Below are 19876 nucleotides of genomic sequence, written 5' to 3'. Positions count from 1 at the left end.
GGTGTTTTAGTGCAATTTAGAATTTTTTTTTCCACAGGTTTATTATTTTAAAGAATCTACAATAAGGTAAGTTTAGTTTTAGACCCTTTTTATTAAAAATTTATTTTTTTCAAAACAAAAAATTGTTTAAATTATTTTTTTTAACTTATTTATACTTAATTTAATGATTGGGATGTTTTTTAAAATTTTATTTAAAGTTTAAGTAGTGTTTTGGGGTGCAGTACTTCTCATGAGTTTGACAGTTCTTACTCTCAAATTTATGAATGAAGTTTCCCCTCCCCTGATTGGCTGAACAGTGCTCACCTGATCCCAGCCGGCACCTCGCACTAACTACGCCGCTGGGTCTGGTTAGCACAGCGCGCCGACATCAGAATCGGGCCACTGAAAGGAAATCCACTGCGGGCCAGGTTTCAGATGTCGGCACGCCAGGTAAGTGCACATCGAGGGCTTGCACGCGCGGCAAGCCCCCGACACCAAGTTCTGGCCCAATGACATCCACAACCAGCAACAAGTTCACAACACAAGGCAACATAATATATTACACACGTGCAACACTACTTTTAGTATTTAATACAACGAAGTACACATATATTATGGAGTTTCCGCTTTGGGTGCAATCGGGAAATTGCGCCCAAAATACACTTGAAATTGCACTGGTTAGGTTACGCTTCCAAGTTTCCACTAAAATTAATTTGCATAATCAGAAGCATAAAATCATCCATGAACCAGAACAATCGGGCAGCATAATAGAATGTAATTGTTTCTTTTTTCCCCCCATTAAAATGTATTCAAGAGTGGCAACCTGGTGCAGTTTTATTAATACAGCTGAAAATGGGTTTATCACCAAAAATAAGCACCTGTGAGTAACCAGATTTAAAATCACTGAAAATGACTTTAAAAAAAACTATACTGAACCTTTTAATGGTCTTATTGGTGTACACTCAACAAAAAATATTTAAATTGCTATGAAACTGACATGAAAAAAAACTTTTAAAATGTGCCTGCTAGTGCCTAAGAAAATGAACGCAATTTGAAGAGCCTTCCCGAACTAGCGCAATCAGCGGAATCGTGCAATTTTGACCTGGGGGCGCTGCCAGTTTTGTGGGCGGGGCCTGATTCAGGTGAATTAAATCTTGCACCAGCGTAAAAGATCGCAGGAAACATGAGCGCAAGTGGTTTTGGGCATAACTCACATACGTTTTAAATTCCCCGATCTTTTGCACTGGTTGTCGATTGCACTGGAATCTGGGCACAAAACTAACAGAAACAAGCAGAAACACCCCCCCAGAAATATTGTTCATTGTACAGAAAATAAACTAATTCGCTAAAATCCAAGCAAAACATGGGGGTACATAACAAAGACTAAACAGGAGTCACAAATAGCAGTTCTGTGCTTGTAAATATGTCCAAAAAAATTAAAGGGTATCCAATCACAAGACTAACTGGAAAAACTGGGCAAAGATACCTTTATGCACCTGTCTCTGTTTGCAATGGCTAGTTTTTGCTAAGGTGTAAAATAGCTGGATGCGTGACAATATAAGGTTTCAGATACTACCCTAATGGATTGCTCCATGACAAAGTAGCTGACTCTTGATACATCTCCTATTAGGTGCCTGAAATTCCCCATCAAAGAATTCTGAGTACAGTGGAGACCTTCAGTACAATTGGTAGTGCAGATGACTGAATTTTCTTAGTACGATAGCAAAATACTGCGGATGCTGGAAATCCAAAATAACAACAGAAAATGCTAGAAAAACTCAGCAGGCCAGGCAACAGCCATGGAGAGAGAAATAGAGTCAACGTTTCAGGTCAAAACCCTTCGTCAGTACTGAAAAAACACAGGAAATGAAACAGATTAAAAGGCCAGTTTGGGGGCTGGGAAATGGGGAATGAAAGAACAAAAGAGAAGTGAAGAGACATTAAGAGGTATTCAAAACGAGACGAGATGGTGATAGGACTAGTAAAGAGACAAAAGACGGCTCTAGATTAGGTGTGAAATGCGCTGGCAGAATGAGAGACAGCTGCCATGTGGGAGAGAGAAAATGAGGGAAGGGCACAAAACAAAGGTGTGGATAAAAAATATATGTAAAAATGTAGTAATAGGGGCCGAGGTTATGATCTGAAATTGTTGAACTCGATAGAGTCCGGAAGGCTGTAAAAAGTGTAAGCTCGAGGAACAGCACCTCATCTTCCAATTAGGCACTTTACAGCCTTCCGGACTCAATATCTGACAACAGCAGCACAGCAGCCTATTGCAATTAGCTCCAGCTAAACAATCACAATGGGAAATTGTCTGTGTCCACTATGTGCAACAGAATCATAAACCAGTTTATAAAATAAGGCCTTACAATATTACTAGAAATGGCACGATTTTGAAAAGTGTAGATGAGCAGAGAGACTTTGGTGTCCATATACAGGAAACTTTCGATTAACCAGCCACTAAATAACCGGAACGCTCTATCCACCGGCAAAATTCAGGAGTCGGTTCAGATAACTTTTTTTTACTTTTAGTTACTTTTTGTACTCCATTTGTGGCTGTGCAAGCGTGTAGCTGAAGCTGTTGCTAAGCTACAGAGACGCTTGCAACTTGCGCCAATTGTTTTAAAACTGTAACAGGGTTTGTTGCTTTATACGGAGCTCTGAGCTCCGTATCTTTTATTATAGCGTTTGGTTATCCGGCATTGTTGATGGACTGGCACCAGGTCGGTCCCGTCCGTGCCGGATACCAGAAAGTTTCCTGTACATGAATCCTAAAGATGGCAGGGCAAGTTGATAAGGTGCTAAAAAACATATGGGTTACTTGGGTTTATAAATAGAGGAATAGAATATAAAAGCAGAGATCATGCTAGAACTTTATGAATCACTGATTAGGCCTCAGAAGGAGTATTGGGGACAATTCTGGGCACCACACTTCAGGAAAGATGGAAAGGCCTTAGAAAGGGTACAGAGGAGGTTTACCAGGAATGAGGGACTTCAGTTCTGAGGTTGGAAATTTAGGACTGTTTTCCTTATAGCAGAGAAGGTTAAGAGGTGACTTAATAGAGGTTTTCAAGATGATGAGAGGTTTTGCTAGAGTGGCAAGTGGGTCAATAACCAGAGGTCATAAATTTAAAATCATTAGCAAAAGATCTGCAGGGGAAATGAGGAGAAATTTTTTTCACTCCGAGTTGTCGGGATCTGGAACGCTCTACCTGAAAAGATGGTGGAAGCTGGTTCCATAAATAATTTTTAAAAAGAGTTGGACAGGTACTGGAGTATGAGCAACTTAGTGTTACGGGCAAAAAACGGGGATGTGGGACTAAGCGCGACTGCTCTTTCAAAGAGCCAGCACAGGCACGACGGGCCAAATGTCCTCCTTCTGTGCTGTAAGTTGCTATGATTCTATATAGTACAGAGAGGAAATCCTCCCCAATGTAAACCCTTCAACTGGGTGAATCTGGGGCTTGAGCAGCAGCCTTATTCCAAATTCCAAAATTGCCATATGTTTAAGGAGTGAAAATGAGATAAATCAGGAATTTTGGTTAGAAGATACAAGACTTTCAAATGCCCTTTGATTGTAGGAGGAAGGGCAAACTGAGGGGGTCAACAGCATAAAAGCAGTCCTTACTGACTTAGTCATTTAGAATCATTTGGCAATCTTGCTCAAAAAACTTATACAAATAGAAAGGTCAAACTAGAGCTGCTGCAGGTATGCCTTTATGTTTCACTGTCAACGCAAATTGTTCAGCAATACAGGAAAAATTGCATCATACTGGATCTGTATTATATTTGATCTGGGAGTGTAATGATACCATCACTGGATCCAGAATGGAAACATATTCCATTCTTCATTACAACCAACCTTTATTTCAATATTACTGTACATCTCCTTGCATGAATGCACAGATACATATACAGATACAGTGAAATTGTAAACATTTCCGATGAATCCAGCAGAAACTCCTATAAATCAGTAGAAGAGCCATTGTTAAAATACATTGCAAGTTTGTAATAACCAAACTTGCTGCTGAATAGTTTGATTGGCAGGTGTTCTTTTGAATGATTTAAGTCAAGCCATTAATTAAGTCATGTCATCACAATAAATTCCAAGATATAAAAAAAATAAATGTATAACTACACCATAAATCCATATAACACCCTATGTTTTTACAATGGCCTAGAAATTGCAGTCGGAGGCATACCTCTGGAGCACGCCTTCAACCCGCAAAACATTTATGAATTTACCTCCACGTGTCCAGGCTGTGGAGAGTTCAGGTCTCAGGACTCCAGGTGGATGGCAGCATAAAGGCCCACGGATCCCAGGGATGCAGGCGGTTCGGAAGCGTCCCTGGGATCACATGGGCCTGGTCCTCCAATGACAAAGGAGGATTCCATTGCAATCACTTACGAAGGGAATTCCCTAATGATAGGCAATGGAATCACCAAATAATTATACAATGTACAGAATTCGAATAATAATAAATGTACTGAATTGCAATTTTATTCATAAGTTCCTTCATTGCAGCAACCTCAATAAAAAATTAATTTTTTGATAAATAATTTTAAACATCTTAATTTAGGCCAATGTTTGCATAAGCTCATGTAAAGTGTATGTGCATCATTTTGGATTTTTAAATGTTTTATTTAAGCCTTATTATGCTGATGAAAGCAGGCCCTACACCTGCTTTTACCAGCCATAAGAGTTGCGTGGGCAATTGCTGGGCAATTGTTGGGCAAATAACCCAACTCTGCACCAACAGTACTCATTTTTCAATCGGTTCGGATGATCTGTCAAGGCGTACCTTGACAAATCGCAAGTTCCGGATTTTGTGCATGCGCAAATCCAGAACTTCCAGGCCTTTCAAAGGGAATACGATGGCGTACTCAGAGTACGCTGTCAAAGATGCCGCAATTTCAGGGCCAATATATTAGAATATACTGCCCTACAGTTACAGCAGCAATCATATAATGATACAGCTGACTATTTATGTACTAAGGCCACAATAGCTTGGTAAGTACCACTGAATATTTGCATTTATTACTTATATTCTGATTAGATTAACTAATCTGTGGAAGAACCAGGCAGAGTATTTCTGGTAACTATCACTGTGTCAGTGCGTAATGCTGCTGTCTCCACTACACACATAAATCCTTTAGGGATTACTAAAACTATTATGTAAACAGAAGGGATTAGGATTCTAGCATTAACCCTCAGATTATATAATTTTCTTTGGACATTGCAAGCTGCTTCAGTTTAGATCGTCAATAACAACAACTTGCATTTATGTAGTGCCTTTAACGTAGTAAAAACATTCCGAGGCGCTTCACAGGTGTGTTATCAAACAAAATTTGACACCAAGCCACATAGGGATATTAGGACAGGTGACCAAAAACTTGGTCAAACAGGTAGGTTTTAAAGAGTGTGTTAAAAGGAGAAGAGAGAGGAACAGAGAGAAGAATTCCAGAGCTTGGGACCTAGGCAGCTGAAAGTACAGTTGCCAATGGTGGAGTGACGAAAATCGGGGATGTGCAAGAGGCCAGAATTGGAAGAATGCAGAGATCTCAGAGGGTTGTAGGGCTGGAGGAGGTTATCAAGATAGGGAGGGGAGAGGCCGTGGAGGGATTTGAGCACAAGGATAAGAATTTTTTAATTGAGACGTTGCTGGACCGGGAACCAATGTAGGTCAGTGAGCACAGTCAGCATGAAATAAAACCAACTTCTGAGATTGCAAATGTGCAACACTACATCAAGAAATAAAAAGGAACAGAGCTACTGATCATTACTTTGTTGGAAGTGGACACTTGACTAAGAAAACTTATTGGGCGAGAAATTGGGTGCCTTTGTGCCTCCCGTTAGCACCCTCGGGGGGCGTTAACGCGGCACAAATGGCATTGTGACCGGGCGCGCGCTGACATCGACTCCTGCCATATTCGCCGGGAGTTTTGCAGCAGCACTAATGCGTTGCGCCCCGATCTCCTTCGCCCAGAGATCGTGAAGTCATCGCCATGCGCATCACCCTGATAGTGCCCCGGACCAGAAATTGACTTTCACCCCCTGCAGCAGCGCCGGTCAATAACAACGACAGCTGCAGGGACGTGTATCGGGTGGCCGGCCACTTCGGAGGCGATGATTAAAGGCGAGGTGGCCAAGGTAAGTAAAAAAAAAAACTTACCTTTCTTGTTGAAGTTCTTTTTGCGGGTTCCTGCCCGCAATCAATCAGCCCGGCACTCTGCTGATCGTGCTGGATCACGGCTGCCTTGATGGTCCAGGTAGGTACTTTTTCTATTGCAGAGCCTGCGGCGATGGCCCTTCCCTTTAAGGGAGGGAAGGAGCCTTCGAACGCGGCAGTGCTGCATGGCCCAGTGTGCAGCGCTGCTGAAGTCTCTGCCCCACCTGCTGCTGATTGCGCTCCAAGAAGGAAGTGGAGCATTTGATTTAGCATTCCACTTCCTTCTTGGTGCGTAAAACTGAATTTTTGAAAAGTTTGGAAACATTAGCACCTGGCACTAATTTTCTCAACTTCTGAAGTGTTAGTGCCCCAAACAGGGCGATACCCAATTTCACCCCCATTTTCTTCAAATCTAGTGCCACATTGTTATAATGCAGAAAGGTTTAAAACATAACTACAGTACAAAACATCTTATTTCCTTCAAACAGAAACATCACTACCTTACAGTATGTCGAACTAATACTATGTGCATACCAGTTATTTTCAACTCTTTGTTCCGACATCATCAGCAAACTAAAAACTTAAGATAGAAGAAATGGTAATTATCTGCAGGGAAGCAACCATTAACTGAGCCAAACCTGTCATAAAACAGCATTATATTGTGTATTTGTAAGAATCTTAAATGCAAGTCTTAGGCTGCATTTCAGCTACATAAAGCCGCAGCACTCAAGGCTCAAAGGACAATGCTAAGCAAACATCCACTCTAGTTAACAGTTGGTTGTATCAATGCAGATAAGCCGCCTACCATATGACCAATTTCAATTAGTTAAAACTAGAAAAAGGCACTTCCAAAACAAGGAGAGCTCCGCCAAACAAGACACGCTCTGAATCAGTTATTTCTTCAATCATTTGCATCCAAACTATTTCATAACATGCCACGTCCTTCAATACAAAGGGATGTCACCCAGCTACAATGATGCATTGCCATAGTAACCAGAAACTATGGACTGATTTCTCCCAGAGGCTGCACTGACGTCAGAAGGCACACATTTAATTCTGAATGGCTTCAACTAAATATCCTTGGCTTCTTCTTTGAAATGTAAAACTGACTGGGAGGTTATGATCACTATTTGAAAGGCAACTTTTCTAAAACCTAATCTTGTAAAACATAATCTGGCATTGGCTTTCTTATTGCAGTAGCAAATGCAGTTGTGCTGCTCCACAAATACTTGTTTAAGGAGCCACCCAGTGGTTAAACTACAAATGGCAGCACAGTCCTTTTGTTGCACATAGCAGAGAGAAAATATTTTCAATCTCGTCAATTTACTATGAAACCAGTGGGTAAATTTACTGCTCAGTGTGAAACTGGACGGTACAGATCCCAGTCTGCTAAATTAGCTAACCTTAGCTGAGGCAACAGGAGCAACCCCAAAATTGGACTTCCTGCTCCTGGGCTAGACAAGAGGAAAGAAAGATCTACCAGAAAATTGGTATCCAGTGACTAATGCAGGAAACGGCAGGTGTGGATACCAGGTGAGAACAGGATGAGGCTCATCTGTAATCCATCCTACCATGGGGCCATGATCAAATAGTCCACCAACATTCGGTGTCTAGGTTCACACATTTGTGCAAGATGCCAGCACCCATAGAACGATAATCTAACAGATGTCAGAGCCTTCAGAGGAGGAAATAACTTTTTCTTTTTTTTAAAAAAAACAGAAATAGCTGAGCTAGTTGTATTAAACATTTTTTTTCCTTTTTCCTCAACTTGCATTTTCTTCATTATTAACTACCAACTGCAATCCTAGTTCGAATAATTTCCTGACAACATACAATATTAGACTAAATTTAAGTATTTTCAATTTAAAATTTGCAGTTTTATACATGAAAAATCTCTCCACTTTTAAGCATAATATTATTTCTATTTTTTTCATTAAGAACGATGCACAAGAGAAAAATGTATTATTTTCTGGAGCTGCTCGTGATTATGTGGTAATCAGTTTTATTATAGCAGAATTTCACAGAGATTATGTAAAAAATAAAGAAAACAAATTATAACAATCTAAAGATGCTTGTGCCTGCAATCCACCAGCATTTAAACACATTTGTTGCTTGTTTATTCAGTGGTTCATCTGCAAGATTCAGTCTCGTCGGTCCCAAAGGATCTGTTTTGCCCACTAGTAACTCCCCTAGGCTTTCATTATATTTCTAAATCTCATACAGCACTACATAGGAGCCATGCAATTTAGATACGTTCATTACCATGATCAGATAGAATGAGAAAGATTCCATGACTTATTGTGATATATTGTAACTTTGCATTTTGCCCAGCTGAGATAGTCACCCTCCTTTAACCCTTTAAAATGCTGGCACCTTCAAAGAATTCTGTATGTCCTGAAGGATTTTAAGTTTGTCACCTCACACTCTGCAAAGTCTAAGAATTATATAACATTACAACAGTAATGGTATTTATTATTGTATTAATAAAACATTAAAACTCAAAAGAATAATTATAAAAACATTGCCTCTGTACTGTCTTCTTCCTCATTGTCTTTATCATCTCCTTTATTATTTCATCTCCTTTATTATTTCTTATTTGTTCCTCGTCCCCACCAATCCATATTGCTTAAAATCTGTCTCTTTTAAAAGTCTGTTAACTGGTCATGAGATGGAATACCAAAATGTAATCGGTCAACATTGTAAAGTGAAACCTTATTTCACTCAGCTCAACTGACTCCAGGAAAGAAAGCAGCTCATAGAAACATAGAAGATAGGAGCAGGAGTAGGCCATTCGGCCCCTCGCGCCTGTTCCGCCATTTAATAAGATCATGGCTGATCATCCAAATCCAGTACCCTGTCCCTGCTTTCTCCCCATATCCCTTTAGCCTTAAGAAATATATCTAACTCATTCTTGAATATATTTAATGAATTGACCTCAACTGCCTTCTGTGGTAGAGAATTCCACAGGTTCACCACTCTCTGGGTGAAGAAATTTCTCCTCATCTCTGTCCTAAATGGCTTACCCCTTATCCTTAGACTCTGACCCCTGGTTCTGGACTCCCCCACCATCGGGAACATCCTTCCTGCATCTAGTCTGTCTAGTCCTGTTAGAATTTTAAAGTTTCAATGAGATCCTCTCTCTTCTTCTAAACTCTAGCGAATACAAGCCCAATCGACCCAATCTCTCCTCATACGTCATTCCTGCCATCCCAGGGATCAGTCTGGTGAATCCTCGCTGCACTCCCTCCATGGCAAGAACATCCTTCCTCAGTTAAGGTGACCAAAACTGCACACAATACTCAAGGTGTGGTCTCACCAAGGCCCTGTACAACTGCAGCAAGACATCCTTGCTCCTGTACTCGAATCCTCTCGCTATGAAGCCCAACATACCATTTGCCTTCTTAACCACCTGCTGCACCTGCATGCTTACCTTCAGCGACTGGTGCACAAGGACACCCAGGTCTCGTTGCACTTCCCCTTTTCCCAATCTATTGCTGTTCAGATAATAATCTGTCCTCCTGTTTTTGCCACCAAAGTGGATAACCTCGCATTTATCCACATTATACTGCATCTGCCATGCATCTGCCCAATCACCCAACCTGTCCAAATCATACTGGAGTTTCTCTGCCTCCTCCTCACAGCACACACGCCCACCCAGCTTTGTGTCATCTGCAAACTTGGAGGTATTACATCTAGTTCCCTCGTCTAGATCATTAATATATAGTGTGAATAGCTGGGGTCCTAGGACCGATCCCTGCGGTACCCCACTAGTCACTGCCTGCCACTCAGAAAAAGACCCATTTATTCCAACTCCTTGCTTCCTGTCTGCCAACCAGTTCTCTATCCAAGTCAGTACCTTACCCCCAATCCCATGTGTTTTAACTTTGCACGCTAATCTCTTATGCAGGTAGAAGAGCTTGCTGAAGCAAGGGGCATAATTTTTACCTTCACTGCTTGGGGAGGTAAACTGATGGAGCAGATTGCCTGCCCATTATAGAACCATAATGGTAATGTACAATTGGGTGGGTTCTATGACGAGCAGATAATCCACTCCATCAATTTACTGCCCAAGGGATGAAGATGAAAGTTACCCCCATGTTACCTTTTAAGAACTTAAATTGGCAACATCGCTGAAAAAAGCCACTGGGATGCCTGGCATAGGAAACAGATAAATATCACATTTTGGTGCAGCAGTTAAGGTACCATTATGAGGTTGGGCTAAAACACATTGGCCCAAAAGTTCTTGTCAAAATAACAGCAAGGCTAATGGCGCTCGTCGTTATTTATGTTCAAATGCTACAGCAACTTCAGGCACAGGCAGATGTGCGATTAAACGCAAAACTCTGGAAGTTGCTGTCTGAGATGCACCGCTCCGCCATTAGCTTCGCAAAAATGATATCTCACTGTCTGGCTCCCCATTCAAGTGCATTGAACGGTGTGAAGTTCCTGTAATTGCACAGTAGATACGAAGTAAACTTGCCACAGAAAGTTATGTCAAGTCTAAGTATGCTTTTAATGATGTGGTAAGTGTTAATTACTGCCAGTCAACCTCTCCGGCACTGTAAATTAACTATTACAAGTGTGAAATCTCATTCCTTCAGGTTATAATTGTTGTTGGAGATTTTACTTCTCTTACTGTCTTTTTTCTCTCTCTTAATCCAATCTTTCTTTCCCTCTCTATTTCTCTTTCTGTACCTGATTTGACATTGAATTCACCATTCTAACTAACACTTCCTTGTTCAGACCTTGTACTGTTCATTTCACAATCCTTCAATCTGATTGAACAGGGAAGCAACTGTATCTCCTTAACCACTCAGATCCCAGGTGCCCTGTAGAGGGCGCTGCACTATTTCCATCTCACACTTCCAGCAACTTGCCATGCAATATATCATTGACATTAACGGGCACCATTCATTGGCCTGCCACTGCAATTTTTAGGCCATTGTTATGGTAGATTAGAAGGAGCCTCACACTGCCCTGGATGCCAACAATGGATGCCTGAAATGGGAATGTGTTCCCTTTTCCAGGACTTCCTTCATCAGCACAAACTCCATCAAAATATTTGTTTGGTGGAAATTTCAAGAAATGTGGAGGGTGCATTACAGAAAAAAAATTGTATAAGCCTTTTTAAGCAGGTTAACAATTGCATTAAAATAGAATAGAAAGTAATTTTACATGAGTGCGTTACCAAAGGAAATTTTTTTTAAAAACCCTGCTGAGTAAGATTTATGACCCACTCTTTATGGTTAGGTATGGGGCTTATAAAATGTAAAAATATAAACTATTTTAAAAAGAGCAATTTAGCACTGTAATGAAACACTCATGTTAGTTGAGGTGCTCTGTGAGGTTCTGAGGACTTGAGTAGGTTTTTCTGTCCATATAAACTGGTGTCGTGGTAAAGAATGAGTTATTGTAGCTGTACAATCTAAATTATGGAAAATGCAATATGTTTTGGGCCCACACTGTTAGGATAAGATCAATATTGTTGAGATACATGATCTTTACAGGAATTAGTCTTAACGTAACATGTTAGTGGGAAATAGTTGGACTATACATACATGTAAAAGTTTCTTAGGTTGGTTATATTAGCATATTTGGCTTTTGATGCAGGAACATGTACTTCTAGGTCTATACACAAGAAGCCAACAGAGAATACTCATAACCCAAAACTAAACTCGACAACAGACACATTTAGAAAGAATTCGGCCCTAGGAAATGAATGCAGAGCACTCATTTAAACTATGGGTGCAAGAGGACTAAAGTTACTAGCTTTAGCAAACCTATGATCACAGTTTTGGTATTACATTGTGACATTTACTTAATAAAAGTATGTTCAATGATCTCTGATTATGTTCAATGATCTCTGATTATTCAATCAACCATAATTCTAACTAATAACATTGTACCAGAAATGCTCCTGAGACTTTTCACGTATATCATTACCTTTGATACAGCATGCACATTTTTCACTGTACAAGGTGGAAGTTTGATCAGATCAAATTAGTATTGCCAAATAAGTTCATAATACAAGACTGCTGTAAGCCAAGGAAATTCCATTAAAATAATAAAGTTAAATTTCTGAAAAGATGGTCTTCCATTCCAAAAAAATACATGACCATCCATTCCATCACTCAGGTGCCAGACCACGCGTTCCAACAGCAAGTCAAACTAGAACCCGCATCAATAGGAAATGTTACTTATTTAAAAGAGTGCTATGTCAAATATTCAGATTTATATATTTTTACACATATTTTTAAAACGACTTAAGTATCTATCTAGTTTCCCTGATTTCCCCCGATAGATTAAATATTTGCTGTCACTTATGGATTTACCAGAGAGAAGTTTAAAATATGTGTCACTGTGCTATAATCATGCCTTTATTGTTATCTTTCGTTCTGTAAGTGCACATCCAAAAGGGAAAAAGCAGCACCTCAACAGTTTCCGGGCTGTCTACTGATGTCTGGTGTGCTAGCCTTCGCACCAGAGAAGTCGTAGTGTTTCCCAATGGAAAGAGAGCTGCGGCTGACTTCACTTCCTTCCACTCCACGCGTAAGGTAGTATCAACTGCCACTGTGAAAGACAGAATGCAACACTACATTCATCCAGGATATTGAGAAAACAGATGCTTAGCAACGCTGAAATATACAACTAATTGTTTTGGTAAAACTGACGGCAATTAGTCGACTTCTCTCGATTCTTCCGTTCTTAGCTTAATTCTAAAGCCATTCGCCACAATTAATACCAACCGAACAAGTTCCAAATTCCAAGTTTTTAAAAAAACAGGTGAAATACATGCGTGTTTCCATAAAACTGGTACTTTTTTTTTGGTTCCAGTACCTTGCGCGTTAATTCGGTGTATTTAAACAATTTGTTTATGAACCCCAAAGCGACCGTAAATATTGCAGCATCTCCTATGGCGGTGTGCGCACACGTCTAAGCAGCGGTCCTGCTGACTTGCTCTCTCCAAAACACAATAGCATGCTGAGATTCAGGGCAGATTAGCACAATACTGGGACACGGCAATGCAGGTTGCCAAGGAAACGCATCGATTTGCAATTTGTATTTGCAACTCCCACACAGGCAATGTATACAGGAAGCGAGGGACACAGCAAGCAATCTCGACCTGCAGAGTGCCTGGCTACTCAAAGTAATGTCTCATTCGAATCTCGAAAGGGGTCCACACAACGCGTTAGAAACAGCATTGTTTGGACGTAAAAATATTTACATGTTTAGAATTACATCCGTAATATGTAGCACTCAATCACGGACCATCAGCTATCCTCACCCTAATGCTATTGACGCGGCTGTGCTGATGCTTGCTTTTCCTGACTGGTTCTAAAATAGCAGGAAACCAGGGACGTCTCTTCCAGTGTTCGCACGTGAGGCAATTAACACGGTCGAATAAACATTGATTTTGTTATTGAAGTTTTTTTTACAGCTAGAAGCCTAAACAAATCAAACTCAATTTTAAACGTAGCGCCTTATTCAGTGCTTTATTTACCCTGTAGCCTAAATATACATATCAGATACAGATTGTTTATCCCCCCACCCATTCTAGTTAGCAATGTGTCGGTTCAAGATATGTGGGAAGATCCGTAGGAAGATGATTCCAGTATAAATGCAATAGCTGTCCACATGGGCACTTCACCGCCTTCTACTGACAAAAGTCCAGTCTACAGTAAATACAGCTGAATATACTGTCAACCAAACACACGAAGTTTTCAATTAAATAAACTGGACTGATCTGTTACAATAGAAATATTATGCTAACACAATACTATGCTGGAAAATACTGATCGGTTCAAATAAAAATTAACTGCTGTGTTACTAATTAATAGAACTGTTCTCCCCGTTCTTGATATTCACCATTGCACGTTTACATATAAATATAAGGTCAACCCATTTTCTCAAAGTACACCACGAAAGTAGGACCAAACCACATTAATGGAATTAGTGAAAAGCAACTTTGGAACAGATGTCACGAAAAAACTTCTTTACTCAGTGATAAATGTTTTGAATAATCTGCCAACCAGGTAATAGAGGCAAATAATGGAGTTGCTCAAAATACAATTAAACGCCATAATGGGAGAGTTTAAGAGAATGACCCGCTGACCTCCTCTCAGCCTTGATTTTTCTCGTTTCTTAAACGGTCCTAGTTTGTTAGCTAATCATACAAAAGCAACATCTCTATATTTGCTTACAAATCCGAAATACGCCTTCCATTCTAGTTCAAGTTGATCCCCAGGGAGTGAACAAGAAAAGCACAGCCGGAATTTGAACAAATCTATGCAACGACTAATATCTTGCCCATCCTTTCCTTCTCGCACTGGTTAATAATTTGTACCCTCTCCTTTGTAATCACAATTGTCGTTTCAGCAAATCTTTCATGCAGGTTTTGTGCTTTGACTGTATAGCAAACCTTTACAACAAAGCACACAGTTACACAGCCAGATCAACAAGTAGTCTTTAACCACAGTCTCTTTCTACACTTTTCTAAGTCAATGGGGTAGTTTGGTCTTCCTCAAAGTGAGGCCTACATCACACTGTCAGACCCACCAGGCTTCAACACCACGCAGTCTGGCTGTACAGACCTCTACACAGGTAGTCTGAAATGTTAAGGCAAGTTGTTAATAGTGAGGAGGAAACTCCCACAAGTCGTGTGTTTTCAATTCAACTCAGTGCAGCTGTATCAACAATTTGGCTTTATTCACAAAAAGAGGGAGGCGGGAAAGAGGCATCTATGAAAGAAACAGTTGGAGGTGGACATTTATTGGTGACAGAAAGGCAAACCGGCTGCACAGAACTCACGCACATTTTTGGCTGGTTACAATCGCTGAATACTATTTGGTCTGAAAAATGCAAACTGTCAGTGTGAAGCTTATTCGCTGTTACATCAGCACCACTGACTCTGAAATCTGTTGCTATCAATGAAATGACTAGATCGGTACGTGACATATTTTCATTAAAAGTAAGCGGCTGAATAACAATATCTCTGGTTCCATCCACTGCCTGCAATCTTAACAAATCTGCAATCCTCGCAATTTGGCACAAAAAAACACACACGAAGCGACGGATATAAAGTACCCCCCCGGGATCTAATCATCTGACAAAGGACGGGAGAAAACCCGCCCGACTGGAAAGGTCGAGCGGGCCCGCTGTAAACTGTGTCAGCCGCTTTCATGGTAACCGTATTCTTTATTGAAGTCAATTCTTAAATGCTCCCTGGAGAGAAAATGGCCGCTTACTACTGCTTCCCGGTATTTTAAGATTAAACAGGAATTATATGTGCGGAGTGTGAGGAAAGTCTGGAACACTGGACACTTAGTGATCGGCTGTATTTAGAATTCACATCAAATCATCTCACAGCCGTAGTGGTCAACAATCAAGATTTGTATTAATATGGATGTATCAAAATTCTGTTAAACTGGTCAAAATGTATTAGAAGTCAAATTTAAAAGAAAAACAAGGAAATCTGCGCCACCTATTCTGGTAGTGTCAGGGAGCGAGCTATGCTCTCTGCATGGAGCAATAGTCTGGACATGATGTGATGACATTTACCGATTGCAAAAAAATCGTTTTATGGCATTTTTCCGGACTTGGTTGATTTGCTCTGCTCATGTCCAGCCCTGCCGCCACGACTCGTCTTTGCAACAATAAGAACCTGGCTATCGAGTGAGCCCACCCTGGACTGGTGGCCCTTCTCACCAACCCAGAGCTGCTGGCCTTGCTGCGAGGATGCTGTGTCGGATCATTCTGCAATCGCTGTACATTTGTGCGCGGATATCTATCTGGCCAGATGTGCAGTGAATGAGAAATGTCAATGGAAGAATCGGCGGCTCCAGGAGGAGCCACGCCCAGAGGAAAGATGTCGCCAGCTGTGGCCCTCGCCGATTCTCCTCGTTGACTGATTTATCCGATATTCCCATTTAATTTATCGGAGCTACGAACCAATGGTTATGTAAAGTTCATTTCACCGCCTCATCCAAATTGATCAAGTCGAATATCTTCTCATAAAACTCTGGCACCAGTGCGGACTTAAGGCTCACAATACAATATTACACCGTGTATAAATATAACTACTAGCTAACACCTTTCTTGAAGACGCAAGTGTAAATAAACTCTTGCCATGTGAAGTGCACTCTATCTGGTAAGATGGTCTCACCTTGTATTGTGACACGCTTCTTCGAAACTGTAAGTGATATTTAAACATTTAATGGCAGGGATTTTACTCCGCTCTGTTTCAGCACAATGTGATCTATCTATTTCTAATCATTTTCCCTTGCTAGTTACCAAACTCCCCGAAATCTGACGTAAAATGTCGTTTGCTATCTTAAAGCAATTGAAATCCCGCGGTTTGTTCAACAAAGCCGGGCAAATAAAGTCAAAGGCGGCGATCTGAAGACTTTGCCTCGCTGTCCACTGTGAATATGAAGCTGGACCATGGCCGCAATCAGATTTTAATATTGAAAAGCTGGGTTTAGGCCGCACGATTGTTGAAAAAAAAAATGAAAAGATGAAAACAATCGATTTGGGCAAATTGTTTCAAAATGGCCCTTCAAATAAAAACAATTCTGACCCCATCGCGTAGAACATCGCCAGTGTTGCGGGGGGCAGAAAAAGGCCACAGGGTTCTGAGTGAGGTCTGTTACTTGGTAACGGAAACCGTGGTTGCAGACGAATTGGCTGGTTGGTTCCCTGCAAAGCAAGACTAGGCGAAGGGTGACCACTTAGACACTTCGGTTTATGCAGTTAAAGATAATTGTTATTGCTTAATAGATAACGGAGAAGAAACAATATGTTGCGTATACATGGGAACTGTTAGCCTTGGAAACGAGAACATTAAAGCTGCAGAGAGGTCCACGCTGTAAGCTTAAAACTGCCCTTCACCTGGTCAAACAACGAGGAACAGCAGCCTAGAGCCCTTTGCTTATGACTGCTGCCTTAGAAGCCGTGCATCAGAACTATCCCCTGCCCCTGTCCACAATAAGAAAGCAAAGCTTACCAATAGTTGTTTTGGAGCCTATACACCCCATAATCGGCGCTTTTAGATGCAAAATTAACCCTTGTTCCAGACTGGAAACATTTCCACAGTACCTCATGGAAATTGAACTCGCAGGATCGGAACACTTAAGCTTTTTCCCCGGCAGTGAATTCGCGGCGTCGATGTCTTTAAAAAGTGGCAATGCCCTGGCTGGCTTGGTCTGCTCTCCTGGTCTCAGGCTCTTGCAGAACCGCCCCAGCACGTACCAAACGCGTGTTTGCGTGGCGTGCGGCGGCGGAGTGAGAAGCGGCTGCCAGCGCGATCTTTTATGGCCGAGCGGTGGGTGGGGGTTTCACTGGTTCTGCAGCTCATGTTATTGGACAAAGCGGCGGCTGACGGTCCCTGTCGGCGACCTGCTGAAAGTACACAGCAAACAACCACAGGCAGCGGCCAACGGGGCAGCGTGCACGTTCCCACAGACATTGCTGCTGAGAACATATATATATTCCATTAAAAGAATAAATGACAGCACACGTTTCATATATCCGGCATGGTTAGTTTTGTTTAAGATACATTTTACTGAGCGGCTAAGAAATCTTTTCACCCCGATCTCTCAATGTATGGTGTTTTGTGGGGAGGGGAAGTTTACCCTTTCGTGTCTCTGTAATTTTAATGTAACGTTGAGTGGAATGTCTTTCATCTCTTGAGAAAGCGAGTTGCCTTCTCCTGTCGGCAGCAGCCTGTAGCCCACAGTGCCGATGGTCACCCAGGGTTGCTCATTTTCATTTCATCTCTCTTGCGTTTTGCGGTTGTTTCCTCCCGATGCAGCAGCTCAGATCGCTGTCAGCCCCAGATTCAGATTCAATGAACAGAGGATCTCAATGCCCTTTAAATACCCACACTGAACAGCTTTCAACAAAAATAACCTATTGGACTTTATACATCGTAGTTCGAAAATAAAAGTCTCGATCTTAATGCGATAAGTAACTGAAATTGTATTTGCTATTGCTACACCCGTGCCCGAGCCCCTTACAGATGGAGGTCGAGGAGAACTGGACCATTTCTTAAGGGTGTGTTGTCACCTTCACCTCGATACAAAGCGGCTCACATTCACAACAGTGCAGAACTGGCAGCAACCTCTCCCCGGGAGAGTAAGTCCAGCAGGTTCGCTTCAGGCCGACACACTGCGAGCGTTAGAAACCCAGTGTAGAACTGCACCTGGAAAGTGCCCAGGTGAGCTACTGGGCTTCCTAGGAGGTTTCGGATCTGGTCTTTCATTTAATTTTTTTAGTGTTCGCTTGCTTCTCATAATTTTGTAGATTAGCAGAACTCCGCGCATGTATTCACGCAGTGCCACTTTGTCACCGATCTTAGTCCCCCAAGCAGTATGCTTCACTGAAGGGCACACTGTACAGATAGGGTCTGAGACTGTATCTGAAATACAACTGCAACCTAAGCTAAAAGTTACTTCATCATTGATCCAACCATGTTTAAACATGACTCGTGGGGTAAAATCACATTTAAAATTGCATGAGCAAGTTCCTATGAAGCTTCTCTGTCCATTGTGTTAATGGTTCATGGGTAAAAAGCAGAAAAATGATTTTTTTAAGAGTGCGTTACCATGTTTGTATGCTAATACTGCACAACACATTTTCACCCTATTGCAGTTGCAAAACATTATTCTGCAGGCTACCACCAATTGAATAGAGGGTTGAAGCGGTGGAGCAGACTCCGACTTTGACCAACACTCACCTCCAGTAGGTGAGAGACCCATGTTTTCAGAGTCCGGGATGGGATTATCACTGAACTCTTGTAGAGGAACCTGCAAATGAAAGGAAATGAGGGTGTGGTTAAAACATTCCCTTCAAGGTGGTGATGGACCATTGACTGTCACTGTTATAATTCCTGCAGCAAAAGTGTTCTAACCTCTTATTTTAAGAAAATGGCCAAAATATCAATTTCTTGATAACCTCGTTGTATCCAGATTAAGCACTCCAGAAGTCTGCTCTCACGTGTGACACATACACAGGGGTGGAGCAGCAAATTAAATTCTGTTGACACCAATGCTAGGTCTGCACTGTATCCTGCAAACAGTAGAACAAAGATCACCTTGTTTTTGATATAGTGAAGAATTGGAGTTTTGCCTTTTTGCTATGTGGTTTCTAAAGAGCAAGGCTAGATTGCGCTGCTGTGTTCAAGCTTGTTCCTACACCAGCTGATTGGGTGCCTGACATTCAAAAACAATTTCCTCTCTGCCACAATGGCAGTCGATCCTCAGTGAGGCATGACTTCCATACATCTGTTATCTGTGCCCCAATCCCAGCCCATGTTCCGGGGTCGGAGCATTTATATATTTTGGACTGGTGCCCAAGCCATTTATGGCACACAGCTGCTGCACCTGCCTCAGGTATGGAAACTCATCACAGCACCTTATCGCAGGGTAAGTGGGCTGGCTGTGCCACCGGGGAATTACATTTTTTTTAAATGCCTAATTTTAAAATAGAGCTATTGGTTGCAGTAGGAAAACCGACCATTTAAATTGTAAATGCCCCTCCCCCACAGGCGTCCCTTGCACCAACTGTTACTTGGATGCACACGGTGGGATAACATTGTTTGATTTATTTCCCTTATTGCCATGATATATAATGTGCCAGCTCTCAAATGCAACATGAATTCTGATGAGGAAAAAGGGGTAGGGAACTGTGGTGATTATTCCTTGTTTAGTAAAAGTATTGTGATTGGTTGT

At 41.4% G+C, this 19876-nt stretch overlaps 1 protein-coding gene across 1 annotated transcript in view; it reads right to left on the bottom strand.

Moving 5' to 3' along the window:
* Nucleotides 1-17416, bottom strand: part of fam131ab (family with sequence similarity 131 member Ab) — a 75711-nt gene extending 58295 nt beyond the window's left edge. Inside the window, exons 1-2 of the mRNA XM_085990180.1 lie at nt 17152-17416; nt 12580-12719 (exon numbers count right to left, since the gene is read on the bottom strand). Of these exons, the coding sequence (XP_085846306.1) occupies nt 12580-12719; nt 17152-17248 (237 nt within the window). The 5' untranslated portion in view covers nt 17249-17416. The remainder of the gene's footprint in view (nt 1-12579; nt 12720-17151) is intronic.
* Between the last annotated feature and the right edge of the window lie 2460 nt (nt 17417-19876).

This window comes from Somniosus microcephalus, chromosome 6, assembly GCF_052327205.1.
Source record: "Somniosus microcephalus isolate GS21.2 chromosome 6, FLI_Smic_1.0, whole genome shotgun sequence".
In the NCBI taxonomy this organism is placed as follows: Eukaryota; Metazoa; Chordata; class Chondrichthyes; order Squaliformes; family Somniosidae; genus Somniosus; species Somniosus microcephalus.
This window is presented reverse-complemented; position numbering and strand designations above follow the sequence as displayed.